Source organism: Eleutherodactylus coqui, chromosome 5 (genome assembly GCF_035609145.1).
Source record: "Eleutherodactylus coqui strain aEleCoq1 chromosome 5, aEleCoq1.hap1, whole genome shotgun sequence".
Taxonomy (NCBI): domain Eukaryota; kingdom Metazoa; phylum Chordata; class Amphibia; order Anura; family Eleutherodactylidae; genus Eleutherodactylus; species Eleutherodactylus coqui.
The window spans coordinates 129,779,993-129,795,245 of record NC_089841.1 but is presented as its reverse complement, the minus strand read 5'-3'; the positions used below and the strand labels follow the sequence as shown (position 1 = coordinate 129,795,245).

The following is a 15,253-nucleotide window of genomic DNA, read 5'->3' as shown; positions in this document are numbered from 1 at the left end:
ACTTTCTTTCCATAGCAAATCATCTAACAAAATATATATTATATACGATTGTAAATGCAGCAATTTCCAGGTATATTACAGCTTGGCAGTTCTTTTCATTGAAATACAATATGTAAACATGCATATCAAATCTTATTATATGTCATTTTTAGGTTCATTAGTAGTACAGGAAAGAGTTTAGGGTAGTATTCTCCAACCAGTGTCCTGGAGGTTGTCTATGAATCTTGGGCACCCTACAAATGGCTCCCCAGCTGTTGACAATTGGTGTTACTATTGTGCACTACCAGAAATGTTACAGTGTTATTTAAAGCAGTTGTCCACTTTGGAAACTTCCTTTTTATTAGAAGGGTCTCCTGACGGTTTGTATGTCACAGGATATATTGCTACACAGGGATCCACATTAATGTTGGCAGGACCAAGTGAAAGGTAATAATTTTCCTTTCAGTGCCACCGCAGAGGAAAGGAAGTAATTAATAATCCAATTTGAAATCAACAGGCTAGCCATGTAATGCATTGCAATGCCAAGTAACTTTGTAACCTTTCTCCATTCTGACCAGTAGATGAAGGTCCTAAATGGGAGCATGCCTCTAATAACGCAGAATTCCTTGGTTCATAAGTTTTATAAATAAGGCCACCTTTATATGATTAGCGAGAATTCTGCTGCTGTTTCGCCATCTCTCTACTAGTTTGTAGTTTGGGCAGTTGTTATACAACTGTCCTACAGCCGGTCCATTAGAGTGGGTCTGCTGACCACACTGCTGCAGCTTAGGCTTGTCTATGGGTTACCTCTTATCAAAATTATTTTACAGAACTCAGCACTGAACTACTGAAAGAGACTTTTTCACTAGGTAATTATGGGGGAGAACTAGAGGTATGGACAGTCATAAAAAGCTTCCTAATTTGTAGGGAAAACAGGAATGAACATTGTCTGGTAAATTTTGGATTCTATGGGTTGTAATGTAGTATTTAAAAGCTATATGCAAAAAGGAAGTATAAGTATAAATCTATGCCTAATTTAAAATGATGTACTCTCAAGTCTAGCATGTCAGATTGCTGTCACATTATTGCTACTTTGGTATTTTTCAAAAACTAGGAGTGATGCCGTGTGTAAAGAGAGATCAGTCACTTGGATGTGTTTTGTGAAATAAATTGCAGCCCATAGAAGATAATAAGCATGATCCAAAAAAAGAAAAAAAACACATTCCAAAAAATCATACATGCAACACTGAGAAGTGTCATCCAAAAGTGCCTTACCATTTTAGGAGGCCTTGAAAAATAATGTGCTGCAATACAAAGTAACAACAATGTAACTATCTAAAATAATTGCTGGCCTTCTATCCCCTAATTACTCATCTATTGTATGACACAGCAAGCGTTCTGCTGGGTAAGATGAAGTTCACCAGAAACATAATTAGATTTTAAAGGGGTTGACCACTTTCTACTTATTTTTGCATACAGCATTATATTAATAAGTAGGAGAAATGTTTATTACCAGCGCAGTGCTGTTGTTCAAATTTGTAGAGCACAGCCCCCTTCCAAGAGCACAACCTAACTCAATTCCAGCATGGATCTCCAATTAGTAACATGGGTGTTAATGGAGGAGCACATGACTTGACCCTACCATCAGTGACCTCTATTGAATAACACTGAGCATGGCTGTTAGGTTGTGCTCCTAGGATCTGCAGTTCTATGGGTTTCCAGGTGCACACTTCCACAGGTGAGGAATGATTAAGCTGGCTGGGTGTGGAGTTCTCCAGCCAGCCAATCACCACCGGTCTACTGCACATAAGTGCTAGCCCCTCTGGCTAGAGGGTGCTGGTTCTATCAATTCCCTCCCAGTACCCTTGTGTTTGCATTCATGTATGTTGTTCGGTAGGTGTGAACAGCGACGTGTTCTGTGTGTCTGTGCAGGTGGCCGGACTTGAGGTGAACAGTCCTGTTCCGTGTGTTATGCATTCCCTTGTGTGTTGGTGTGAACTGTTTCCTGTTCTGCGTGGATAATTTTCCATCTGGGGCGAGACAGGCTCTTAGGTTCCAGCATGGGGCTGTCCCTATTGGAAAGATCGTCTTGCTTGCAGGCAGCATTCACGGGGGTTGTTGTTTTGTTGGAGTAGGAACCCACAAGTACCCTTGTCATTTGCTTGTGGGTTTATGTATATTGGCCAAAATACAAACCAATACATGAAATGTACTGTAGAATTTCCATCTGCTTATGCAGGAAGGTGTGCTAGATAAGTGTTTTGGATGTTTACCACTGTTTGGTGCGCATGTTAGGTTGTGCTGCTGGGACCTGTTGTTCTACGTGTTTCCAGGGCCACACCTTCACAGGTGTGGTATAATTAAACTGGCTGGGTGTGGAGCCAATCACCAGAGGTCTGTTAAATATAAATAACAGCCCCTCAAGCTAGGTCCTTAGGTTCCAGCATGTGGCTGTTGCTATCAGGACAATCACCCAGCATGCAGGCAGGATTCATGTGGCAGTTGTCTTGTCAGAGTAGAGAACCGCGAAACAGGGACCCTTGAAGTGGGCTCGCAGGCTTAAGTGTCTTGGCCAATTCACGAACTAATACCTCATACTTTTACAGCTATTCAATCTGGTTATGTGCGCAGGTATGCAGGTGAGTGTCATGAGCATTTGTCAGTCATGTAGTATATCTGCCTGTGAGTCCAGTTCACTGTCCTTTGGTGTTCCATGTGTGCATCTGCATAGTATTTCAGGTTCGCAGCCAACGCGTCCTGCTTGGACGTGACAATGGCATTATAACATTGACCATGTGCCATGCCATGCCCATCATTATAAAATAGAGGCTGCTATTGAAAGAGGCAGGTCATGTGCCCCATGATCAGCAGCCATGTTACGGACAGCAGTGCCATGCTGGGCAGTAAGTTAGAATTCAGTAAGCAGGTAATGGCGGGGTCAAATATCAAAGACACTGCACATATTTTGTTGGGAGAGGATACAGCATACATTACTTGCTGTATACCCTGCAGTGACTTGTAGATCAAAAGCCATTGTTCCCCCACATTGGACGACTGGTTAGGAACAAAAATTAATAGACCATGACTTAATGACCTGTAAAGGTATACAATTTCTGACTCTAAATGTGTGACCATTTTTAAGGCCTTGGTTAAAAGTGTGAAGAAGAAATAACCCTGTTTACCCTAAAATAAGACAGGGTCTTATATTAATTGTTGCTCCAAAAGATGTTACTTTTTTACATGTATAGCTGCATAGACGCTATTTAAATTGACTATTTTTATGAATCGTAACTACGTCTGGGCTTATTTTTGGAGTGGGGCTCATATTCTGAGCATCCTCAAAAATTCTGAAAAATCATGCAAGTGCTTATTTTTGGGGTAGGTCTTATTTTAGGGGAAACAGGGAATATTTATATTCATGCTTTTCTATTTTTTGAAATTAAATGCAGTTATGTCCTCCATGTGAAGACATATAAAGGTATGGAAAAGAACATGAAGTTAATTGAAGGAACACTTACCGACTTCATACACATTCTTGGTGGCCAGGCTGCCATTACTTATCTCGGCATAGGCAGAGTCTCTACGTGCTGGTGACTTCATCTCCACATAGCCACACTCAGTGTGTTTTGGTAGAAGAACTGGTGGATCTTTGATGGTTGCATAAGGGTTTTCGGTACTGCTCAATGAGCAGCTGCTAATGCTATATGCAGAACTCTTCAGTAGACCTGGGAAAAACATAAACCGCAAGTGTTCCAATGAGTGTGCTTGATAAATAGTGTGTTATGCTGTAATAGTATCTTTTATTAATGGAAGTCAGGAAGCATCAGATACTCGTATTTCTTAAGACTCAAATGTTATGTTAACTTACTGTATTCCTTTCAGTGTAGGTTTTAAAGGGTTATTTACACAAGTAAGAATATTAGGCTCAAATGAGCTATCTAAACCTTAGACGATTCCCCTAATTTAGGGTGCGTGTATGCAATGCTGTGTCAAAAGACACATGCGGTGTATTGCGAATTGCTACAGTTACATAAATACAAGTGAAGCAAATAAAACATGTTCTTCGCCTGTACTCGGCATGAAACCACAGCAATTTACAGTAAACTACATGCAGTTGTCTGTGGCCTTAGAGCCAGTTACTGTGGCTTGGCAGCATCTTGTATGGGCACCCTCGAAAGCTATGTAAGAACTAGCATAATTTGCTTATAATGAAATCAGGTCTGATTGCAATCAAAGCAAAATCCCCCATTCTAATGATAAGTTGAGTAGCTGAGCTCTATACTGCTGTTTGCACGGTCCACTAAAGGGCCTGTATCTGCAGCACACATCCCAAGGAAACACAGTAGTCATCTGTTTTTTCTAGCAATATATTTAGCCTGCATGACTCAAAACTAACTAAGAAACTTTTTTTAACCCTGCATGCAGAGCCACTGTTTTGCTATGCAAATAAATTAATTGGTGATCACAGTGTTTCCTCCATGGGAGTTCTTAAAGTGACTCTTCGGGCCTAGAGAAACAAAGATGGCCACATCAGCTTCTTTGACTGCCTGATGCACACTGTGTATTAGTATACATCAGCAGTCTAAGACACTACACCTGGTTTGATTTACCAGTGCTGCCCGCATGACCAGTGCTGACCAATCAGAACAGTATGTAGGGTCTTAGACTACTAATGCATGCTAATACTCAGTGTGCACCAGGAAGTCAGAGAAGTGGTGTGGCCATCTTTGTTTCTCCAGGCCCAGAGGGTCACTTTAAGTCATAGGATCCTAAAAACAGCAGATTTGATTTTCTTGGACACACCCCAACCCCCTCCGGTGGCATAGCATGGAGTCTGCTCTACTGATTTCCAGTCTACAGTAAATTTCCAGGTCTAAGAGCAGTTAGAATTCAGATTTAAAGGAAAATAAATACATCATAAAAAGCCATTTTTCTTTTCACTTTGTATACTGCTGACGTACAGCCCACTTGTAAGTTAGCAAAATGTCTTGTACACAGTGCCTAGAGCTTATGTAGAATTGTCATTATTACCATGCTCAGTGAGATATCCTCCTTGCTTCCAGTCTGCTGGCAGAGTTCCTGTGTAATCAATAGTGTGTGATCTCTTTCCAGGATCCAAAGTCTTTAGGTTTACAAAAAGCTGGCTGCTTTTGGACTGAATAAAAAAGGAAATGCAAAATATAATTAAAATTATTGCAAATCAGTTGAACTACTCCACTCTAAAGTCCCATTTACATGGAGTGATGATCGCTCAAAAATCACTCAAACGACAGTTTGAGTGACAGGTTTGAGCGATCATTTTGCATAAACTATTAAGAAGCTACTCAGCTACTTAATAGTTATTTAATGTGCAAATGAAGCCTTTAGCTGAATGCAGTTAATAGCCGGAGGGCTCTTATCTGCATTCAGCTCCATTGTTTTCCTGCAGGTTAAATAGCTGAAACAATACTATCAGCACTACCCGCGGAGAACTCAGCGTGCGGTCCTGATAAGACCATAAGATTTTTAGGCTGGCTTGAATTTAACGATCAACGAGCAGTGCACGAAAAGTGAACAATGGCTGTGCGTTTAGATGCAACAATTATCGCTCAAAACTTCACTTTTGAGTGATTTGTGAGCAATCATCGCTCTGTGTAAATGGGCCTTTATTATATCCAGTAATATGTAAGCACCTGTCCAGGGGCAGTCTTTCTAATATGTAGTTAAAAGAAGTTGATGAGAATCAATCAATACCATCAATCAAAAGTTATATTTTTCTAGAACTCTACTTAGGATTATTGCTTTAACCTGAAGGAGTTGTGAAGGAGTTTGTTATGGCGATTGGGCACAGCCAACAGTGTCCTCTACCCCCTCCTTCCGCCAGTCATGGCCATTGCCATATCCTCATGTCCTCTACAGCAGATGCCGTACCAGTTGTCATCTTCTTACTGTCACCTCTTGGGTGCCCACATGCACCCTCCAGTATGTGCACACAGCTTTCCTGTTACCAGCCAGTCGGGAAGGTTCTAAGGTTATTCAAGGCACCCTTCCCCACTGGAGGGTGCCTGAGTAATTGGTTCTGCATGCTTCTGCAAAGGTACGTCTTCCCTGATTTTCGCTTTGTATATTAACCATGTGCCTGCCTGCTTCTCCATTACCACACTACCATCCTGACCTGTCTGCATCAGCCTCTACAGTACCAAGACTACTCTTGGGATAACTGGATGTCCCTGTAGCGAAGACCAGATCCTAACTGGTAGAGTTAAATAGTAAAAACCAGGGAACCATAATGACAGTAAAAGTTATAGGAATGGACTTGAGGAACAATGTTGTGTCACTATAGGAATTAATGCTTGATTTTTTTAATGTAGTATATAGATCCAATACAGTGGAAATTGAAATTGCCACCTCCAACTTTTATATTGGCACCAAGGGTTTTAAGCTATCCTCGACTATTAAAAGTCAGCTGAGAATTTGAAGGCCTTGTTTGGAGAATAGGAGGCTAAATTGGCAGAGGTTTATGAAAGAGGAGGTGTAGCTAGGTGATCAATAAAGGAAAAAAATGTGCAACCATGGATGCCTGATTCGTGTAAACAGTAGGGATGTTATCACTGAAACTAGTGTGCTTCAAAGTACCCCAACAGCAGATCATTTTACAAACCGCAGTCCAAAGATGGTCACCAAGCTACTGGACAGAATTCCAGGTTGGTTCAGTTTGCACTTTTGATAACATTACAGCATTATTCACGTGTGCATCATCATTTCCAATATTTTTATGAACTTTCCATGCAACCACGAGGCATAAATGAACATACACAGAAGAGAAGGTAGGGAATATGTATATTGTAGTAGTTATGTATAATAACCATATAGTATCACATGCCTTACCTTAGAAACAACCATTCTGTCCATATTGTTGAGATGAGGTCCTGTTGTGCACTGACTCAATGTGTGGTAGCTTGGATTAGAGAAGTACTGGCTGTTGGGGTTTCCTCCATTATTGTGGGGGAGAGTATCTGTGTGGAAGAAATATTCTTGTCATTTACAGTCCACATTTCCAGTGCATTCAAACCAAAACTGGTGCTTTCTCCATTAAATGCCTTATATCTTCTGATCTGGTAGTTAATTATGGGAAGAGGCGAACAGACTTGGTGTGCGCACCATCTAACTTACTTGATGTCTTTGTTCTCTTAGGCTTGCTCTGGTTTGTAGATGGAATGCCTTCTTTAAAGAGGTATCCCAGGATTTCTATATTGATGACCTGTTCTAAGGAAAGGTCCTTAATATCAGATTAGTGCATTGGCCCAGAATGGTACTGCAAGCTCAGTCCCTTTCACTTGATTGGCCCTGAGTTTGTAGTACTGTTCACAGCTGCTACACCATGAATGACGCTGTGCTAGTACCAATGTAATGCGGCTCCTGCAAACAGTTAAATGACTGGAAGTTGTCCTCTCATTGATCTGATATTGATGACATATCTTAAGCATAGGTCATTGATGTAACTCCCAGAAAACCTTTAACTTTTATGCAGATGGAGCTTCTTTGGCTTCTATGGAGCCATAAGCATTGTGTCTGCTGCAGTATGGTGCCTCAATACAACATTATATTACAAACCGCTATTGGCACTGTTAACATATCACAATGCACATGATTGCTAATATCTTAATAATACATTTTTAAATAGCTTTAATCTCAAGTCAGTTTAATAGAAAATTGAATTAGAGATTCAAAGAAAGTTTGACAAGTGATATTTTCTAAGAGTCCATGCTTGTAAAGTTAGCAGTTACCTGCAATGGTATAGTCTGTGTTGAGCACTCGGACGGTGGGGGTGTAGGTTACAGATGGCATTGCTGTCTCTTTGCCCTTCTGTTTATGTCTATAGATGATAAAGAGGGCTAGCAGGAAGAGGACAACCAGGACAAGGATAATGATGCCAGCAATGGCACCAATCTGGTAAGTATCAGCAGGGACAGCAGCACTTGTGCGGGTCAGGCTGTTCAGGTTTCCTACAATTATCATTACAGCTAGAAGGGAATAGCAGAAGGAAAGAAAATAAATTAGCACACATAGATGTGAGGGATGAAGAGAGGACATTAGCTGGGACAGTGAACTAACTGATCATACAATAGACAATAAATGATTTATTTCATGACGTAGATGACTCACTGTACAAAAAAGATAATTACATGGTCCACATATATTATGTCCTTTGTGATTCTACCATTAGTAACATATTTGAATGAAGCTTACATTTAATTTAGGAAAATATTACCATTTTTCTATCTCTAAACTGAAACGTCGTGCGTTGTATGGTGTTATACTGCTTCTCATAAATTGTTTTGAGACTTATGTATTCAATATAACTCAGTAATTAAACTAACTAGATTAGTTCAATTTACAAATATAGTATAGTTGCATATCTAACACTGGTCAACTATAAAATTGGTTAATAGGCAATTGCAATATGACTACTGCATCTCCAGAAACCTTACCACATCACTTAATCTCACCTTGGTCACACCTTGTACCTTTCCAACCTGGACTACAGTAACAGGTTCCAGTAATGTGGTCACATGTGGAATTGTTAACACAGTCACAAACTTGTCGGCAGCCATAACCGTATGAACCTGCCGGGCATTCTGAAAGGAAAAATAAGAGGTATATGAGTGTAAACTGATTGATGCACCTTGATAATGGAAATCAACCCTAAGAGTAATAGACAACCCAAAGTACTATAGAAGAATGGAGATAGTGGGACTTACTTTGTTCACAGTGTCTTCCCATGAATCCTGTACGACATGTACATTGCCCAGTTATGTGGTCACAGTCTGCACCATTCTGACATTGGCACACTCGGGAACACTCCTTTCCAAAGTAACCTAGTGGACATCCTATAGGCATGATCATAGTATAAACATGTATTAGTGCCATACAAATACATTTTTATAACTAACATTAATATAGCGCCAACATATTCCGCAGCGATTTACAAGACAAATCTAGATATTACAATAGACAATTTAAACTATAGGTGTGAGGGCCCTGCTCGCAAGAGCTCACAGACTATGAGGAGATAAGGGTGACACAACAAGCACAAGTGGTTACTCTTGTACAATAGTCCAGCCATCTCATATACTTAATAGGGTTGTATGCATAAAGCACTATAAACCAATCACCAGCCAGTATGTGTATATGTAAAGATATGAGGATCAGGGACTATGGTAGAGCTCCCTAATAATATTTATTTTTAGGGCACACTGAACTATGCAGAACTACTGCAAAATTTAAAGAGGTCTTTCACTTAGTGGCATAGCTATAGGGGTCACAAGGGTTGCAGTTGTGACCAGGCCCCTAGGCCAGAGAGAACTAGAGGCTCCCCTTGCCATAGTGAAAGTTGCTGGCTGCTTGTCCTCCCCCGCATGCATCCCCGAGACTCTGTCCCACATACTTCAGAAGACAAGTCGCTTTCCCTATCATACTGCTCCATTGTTCTGCCTGTTGGGCTATGCAAGTCTTTGTATAGTATAAACCAACTCCTCCCCATCTCCAATGCTTAAAGCACAAGGTGAAGAGCAGATGAGAGGAGTTGGGCTATACTGTGCATACAGTTGCACAGTCTGACAGGCAGCAGCGTGGAGCAACTTGATAGGGATACAGTGCCTGCAAGCCCAGTGCCCGAGCATCCTCCAGCTGCACAGCATGGGACCTCTTCACTACTCCTTCTGTGCTCCACCAATTTGGCCTGTGAAAAGTGAACCTTGGGCCTCCTGCTCCTCTCTCCCATCTTGTCTGACCCATCCAAGCTGCTGCCTTATACACTACAACATCCTGGTGTATCAATCTGCAGACTGACATGGAACAATATGGAATGGTGGAATATGTCTACATAGATTAATCAGGGGACTGATGAGCCAAGTATTGAAATCTGAAACACACTGGAATCAATGTGCTGCAGTGACAGTTCCTGGCCTTACTAAGAGTTAGACTGCATTCACACGAGGTGGATTTTGGTGCAGATCCACATCAAAATCAGCAGTAAATTTTGCACTGCAGATTTTGTTGTGGATCTCCACCAAAATCCACAAAAAAACTTGCACTGTGGATTTTGTTGCAGATCCGCATTTTAGGACTATTAATTCTTAATATGGTAAAAAGATGTACAAATATGAAGTTTTAATACAAATATGACGTTTTAATACATAATTCATTTTGCGGTTTACAGATCTTACTTTGAGTGCAGTACAGTCCAGTCCATCCATGAGAACACTTGCATTCTCCATCATATGCACTGCAGAAGGCCCCATTATGGCAGTTACAGGTGTGAATACAGTTGGGACCCCAGTGACCAGGAGGACATGCTGAAATTAACCAGATATTCATAAGTCCAAAAAGTTTCAGTTCAAAAGTATCTAAAGATTCTACAATTCTGAGTCAAGTTTTAATTATTGAATTAGAATGATGTAATTTCACTATTTAGATGAAAATCTCTACATTAATATTAATGCAGTCCAGACATTTCCGATTGTTACCTTGGGAATTCATCAACTAAGTACAGTATTCCCTGTCAGTAGCCACCGGACTAGAGGCTGGCATGAAACTGAGTGAGCTCTGAATATTGGCTAGTGGGGGAGCTATGATGCATTTACACTTTCCATGTTTGTCTGATGTTACATCAGAACACTCCTGCTTGTTCATACTGATTCTCATAGCAAAATAATAATTAGGGAATTATGTTATGCCCCAGTACATGAGAACAGGTACTGTGTTGGCTGCCCATGGTAATTTACTTTTCTAACAGTTTACGCTGCCCATTAAAGCCAATACATGAAAGCTTCAATGCTTTTAACTGGCTGCGCTCACGTACAATAATTAACACACAGTGCATGTCATTTTTCTGCTCCATGATCAGGAAGCCCATTAATGAATGCCAATTCACCTATAGTTTTAGTGGTCTGACTGATGACAGCTGCCCTTTACATTTAAAAAAAGGCTACTTGCTTCTATAAACACCACATCTGCCCATGAGCTGTATTCGTTGTTGGAGTTTGGATCTATTAAAGTGAGTAGAAATGAGCTGCAAACCAAACACATAAAGTACAGAAGTGGTTGAATTTTTTGAAAAATGCAACCATGTTTTTCTTACCTTAGACAGCCCCTTTAAAGGGAACCTGTCATGTTAAAAATACAGTTCAGTTTGTGGGCATCATGGATTTAGGAGTCCAGTGGGTGGTCCTATCAGTAATTGACAGTTATCTCCATATGGACAGTAATACAAGGAAGGCTGTCAATCAATGATAGAATCACACAACAGGCTTCTAAGCCCAGAAGACCAGGAATTAAAATGAAAAATAATAAGTTATGCTGACTCTTCTCCCACAAAACTATACATGAATCTGCTCAGAGCTTTCTACTCTACAATATGATGCCTGCAGATCAGACTGATTGCTCAATGTGACAGGTTCTCTCTAAGGGTATATTCACACGCGGCAGGTTTGTTTTGGAAACTTCTTCAACTTATAATCTGTTCCATTACTTTGAATAGAGTTGTTTTCACACGAAACACATGGATTCCTGCAAGCTTAATTCATATGAATGCAACAAAATGTGGAGACACCTGGGAGGTGAGTGGGTCGGGGGATGGCGTCGTCTCTCCCCAAGGAGAGCACCCAGAAGGGGTGCTATTCCTAATCATTGTTTTACAAACTTGATAAAAACTCATACATTGATTTGAAGGAATGCTGCCATCTAATTGGTGGCGCTGCAGAGGTATTGTTCCATCTTACTTGTTTGCAGGTCTGAAGGAGAGATTTCACATTCCTTGTCACTGGACTAGATATTTACTGTTATGGTCATCCCTCCCTGCTAGTTGTCTAAATGCTTTTGATCCCAACATGACTGTGCCCTCTTACCCTCTGCTTATGGTATTTATCTAGTACAAATTAAGTTCACCATGTTCATGCCCTCCCATGTCATCATGCATATTTATTAAATACGTCATTGGATTTGTTCCATTATTGCCTGAGGAAGGACCCTGTGAGATTCGAAAGCTCGCTATAACATCATGTATTTTTGTTAGCCATTAAAAGGTATCATATCTACAAGATTACTTAATTTCTCTTACTGAGAAAAATCACATTTTGCTCTACTGGCTACCACTGTACCAAACCCATTTTTTTTGCTTTATGAATGGAACAGTCACAGAAATTTCTGTAACAAATTTTCCGCACGTGAATTCACCCTTATGATTTATATTATTCCATCCGAAAACACTTTGCATCCACCTATAAACAAACAACTATTTCTGTGTATTTTTCAGACATTAGTCATGGAAATATAATGGTGCAATTCTATAAAAGCTACAATCATGTTAATGAGAAATTACTAGATGATTCTTAAATCTATTTAATATCTATGAATACTGAATAAAATGCATGTTTTTCTAATGTGTAATTTATTTTGTCTTTATGTATTGTAGGCGCTTGAGCCCAAGGATGTGTATAAGATTTTAGGTCATGCCCTATGTGAGAGCCATGGCCTTTTCTGCATGAATTGGATAGTTTTACACTGAGTTCTTTGTCTACATGTCTCTTTTTAGTTCCTGCTATTAACAGGGTGTCATAACTCTTTTAGCTCGTGTGAGCTTCCTTCTTTGTGGGCAGAATGTCTTACTGGTGAGTATGTTAGCATCTTCTGTCCCTTATGTGGCCTCAACAGAAGTTTCAAATGTGTAAAATGTAAAGAATTTGCTAACTCTTTGGCGTCCTAGTTTTCCGTTCTATGCTAATTGTTCATAATTCATTACTGAATCTGATGGCTGCCTCAACTGCTTCTGCAGTTTTTTGGACAATATTAGCTTAATGATGTTTCAGCCAGTAACCAAAGCAACATACGGCAAACATACCGATGATCTAAATTTTCTTGGAAAAAAATACTTTTACAAGCATAAATACAACATGGCAACACATAAAACAGGGTTGATCTATTAAACAAATAAACAAAACAGACTTACGCTGAGAGCAATCGCTGCCAATCCACCCAGGATAACATTGGCAAGATCCATCGATGGGGTTACAAGTCCCATTGTTGGTACATGTACAAATGCCAGCACAATTCTTTCCATAGCGGCCGCTGGGACAAACTAATAGGGAAAAAGAAGAAAAGTTTACTTGTTTAAAAGAAAAGTCCGGACAGAGAGACATTATCTATCTTTCTACTGCCTTCTGACGTGTAATTTCCCATACTGCAAAACAAAAATAACAAAACCACAAAAAGTGAAAAGTACTTACCTTCATTGCACAGTGAACCCATGAATCCAGCTAAGCAGTCACACATGCCTGTCACATGGTGGCAGGGGCCATTACTGTGGACGCACTGCGGACAAGCTTGGCTACAACGATGCCCAAAAAATCCCGGTGAGCAAACTGCAGGCACATAAAGCATGTGTATAAGTAATGACATACATCAGCTGCTACTATAATGTAAAACTCCTAGCAGTACATAGACATAATAAGCATACAATGTGTGACAGCTTATACTCACTTCTTTGACATGTTGTCCCTCTGTAGCCAGGAGCACATTCACAGATCCCCTCATCCGGTGAACAGGAGGCGCCATTCATGCAGTTACAAGACTTTGAGCAGTTCGGTCCCCAGTGCCCTCCAGGACAGACACTGTCACAGTGCATACCTGGTAACAAAAAGATATAAAAGAACATCCTTACTCAAGAATACTTACTAATAATAATGTGTGACATCCAGATTCTTAAACTGCCCAAAACAGCAGTTGTACTATAAACCATAGCAATTTATTGAATATTGACCAGAATAACACTAGGGGCAAATTCATACTGTATAATAGCTTAAAAATCATTACTTATATTCAGCAGAAAGATAGATTGTTCTAGATAACTGTAGCGGCAATCGCATCCAAAACTCTCATAATGAAGGGAGCCCAAATGCTGCTTTACCAGGTAAGAGGTCTAGGGGCACATGATGAGAACATTGTTCTTCTTCTTTACAAGTCACTGGTCAGACCACACATGGAATATTGCATACAGTTTTGGGCACTGGTACTCAAGGACATATCAGAGCTTGAGTGGGTACAAAGGTGGGCAACTAAAGTAATAAATGGAATGGGCGAACTGCAATACCCAGAGAGGTTATCAAAATGGGGGTTATTTAGTTTAGAAAAAAACAGCTAAGGGCAACCTAATTACTATGTATAAATATATCAGGGGACAATACAGAGATCTCCCAGATCATCTATTTATACCCAGGCCTGTGACTGCAACAAGGGGGCGCCCCTACGTCTAGAGGAAAGAAAGATTATATAAACCAACATGGTGAACTTGCTATAAGAATTCAAGAGGGGCCTGGATGACTTTCTTGAATGTAGTTGCCAATTACTTCAGTTGTTGATCCAGAAATTATTCTGATCGCCAGAATTGGAGTTGGGATGGAATTTCTTCCCTTAAAATGAGGTAACTTGGCTTTTGCCTCATGGGATTTTTGCCTTCCTCTGGATCAACATTATAGGATAACAGGCTGAGCTGGAGGGTCATATGTCTTTTTTCAGCCTTACAAACTATGTTATGAAGGGTGGATTGATACTAGCTTTAATCTCCGTTTTGGATTTCTATTTCTCTGTTGCATTTTTGGAGCAAAGAGATGCAATCAAAACAGAATTAAACAAGTCAGTTTTTGTCACCATTGATTGCAATGGGGGTTTTAAAAACAGAAAGCTTTCTATTTGCTTCTATTCCATTAGGTTTCTGCTTGCTGTCTGCAGTGCTATCTGTTCAGTTTAAAAACGTGAACATAACGGAATGTAACACCTTTTGGCTTCCTTTCTGTTTTTTAAAAAAAAACCTTTTTAAAAACTCAAAAAATGAGACAAAGAGATGGAAACTCTGAACAGACGATAAACACAGGTGTGAACTCATCCCAAGGGGATGCCAGGAACCTCAAACTATGCCCATGATCATAGTACCAAAGTAGGGAATTATCAGTAGTAGAAAGTTCACTTCTAAAGACTTGAAAATGCCAAAGACAAAGAAAATTCTGCAACATGAGGATTACATTGTGTCTAACTTTCATGACACAGAACTTCACGCCAACTATTTGAACTTGACGTTTGTTTTAATAAAATACTGAGTCCTATGTCAGGAAATAACCAGGGGGTTAATTTCTAATGAGCCCTGAGCAGATTATTAATCCCATAACAAATGCTAGAGGCCACAAAGGAAATCACATCATTTGACGGCTACAGAAGGCTGCACTGAGCAGCTCATTCATAG

At 40.1% G+C, this 15,253-nt stretch overlaps 2 protein-coding genes across 3 annotated transcripts in view; one reads left to right on the top strand and one right to left on the bottom strand.

The window, feature by feature from the left end:
* C5H5orf63 (chromosome 5 C5orf63 homolog) overlaps positions 1–15,253 on the top strand; it is a 287,813-nt gene that overhangs the window by 112,156 nt on the left and 160,404 nt on the right. The gene's annotated exons all lie outside the window — the stretch shown is intronic.
* The window catches only part of MEGF10 (multiple EGF like domains 10), a 106,441-nt gene that overhangs the window by 6,346 nt on the left and 84,842 nt on the right, over positions 1–15,253 (bottom strand). Inside the window, exons 14-24 of one of the 2 annotated variants that reach the window (XM_066603141.1) lie at positions 13,498–13,644; positions 13,245–13,379; positions 12,968–13,096; positions 10,188–10,316; positions 8,721–8,849; positions 8,469–8,597; positions 7,746–7,982; positions 6,847–6,974; positions 5,011–5,134; positions 3,498–3,704; positions 1,255–1,283 (exon numbers count right to left, since the gene is read on the bottom strand). In XM_066603141.1, coding sequence (XP_066459238.1) covers positions 1,255–1,283; positions 3,498–3,704; positions 5,011–5,134; positions 6,847–6,974; positions 7,746–7,982; positions 8,469–8,597; positions 8,721–8,849; positions 10,188–10,316; positions 12,968–13,096; positions 13,245–13,379; positions 13,498–13,644 — 1,523 coding nt within the window. The remainder of the gene's footprint in view (positions 1–1,254; positions 1,284–3,497; positions 3,705–5,010; positions 5,135–6,846; positions 6,975–7,745; positions 7,983–8,468; positions 8,598–8,720; positions 8,850–10,187; positions 10,317–12,967; positions 13,097–13,244; positions 13,380–13,497; positions 13,645–15,253) is intronic. The other variant, XM_066603140.1, reaches the window with a different exon arrangement.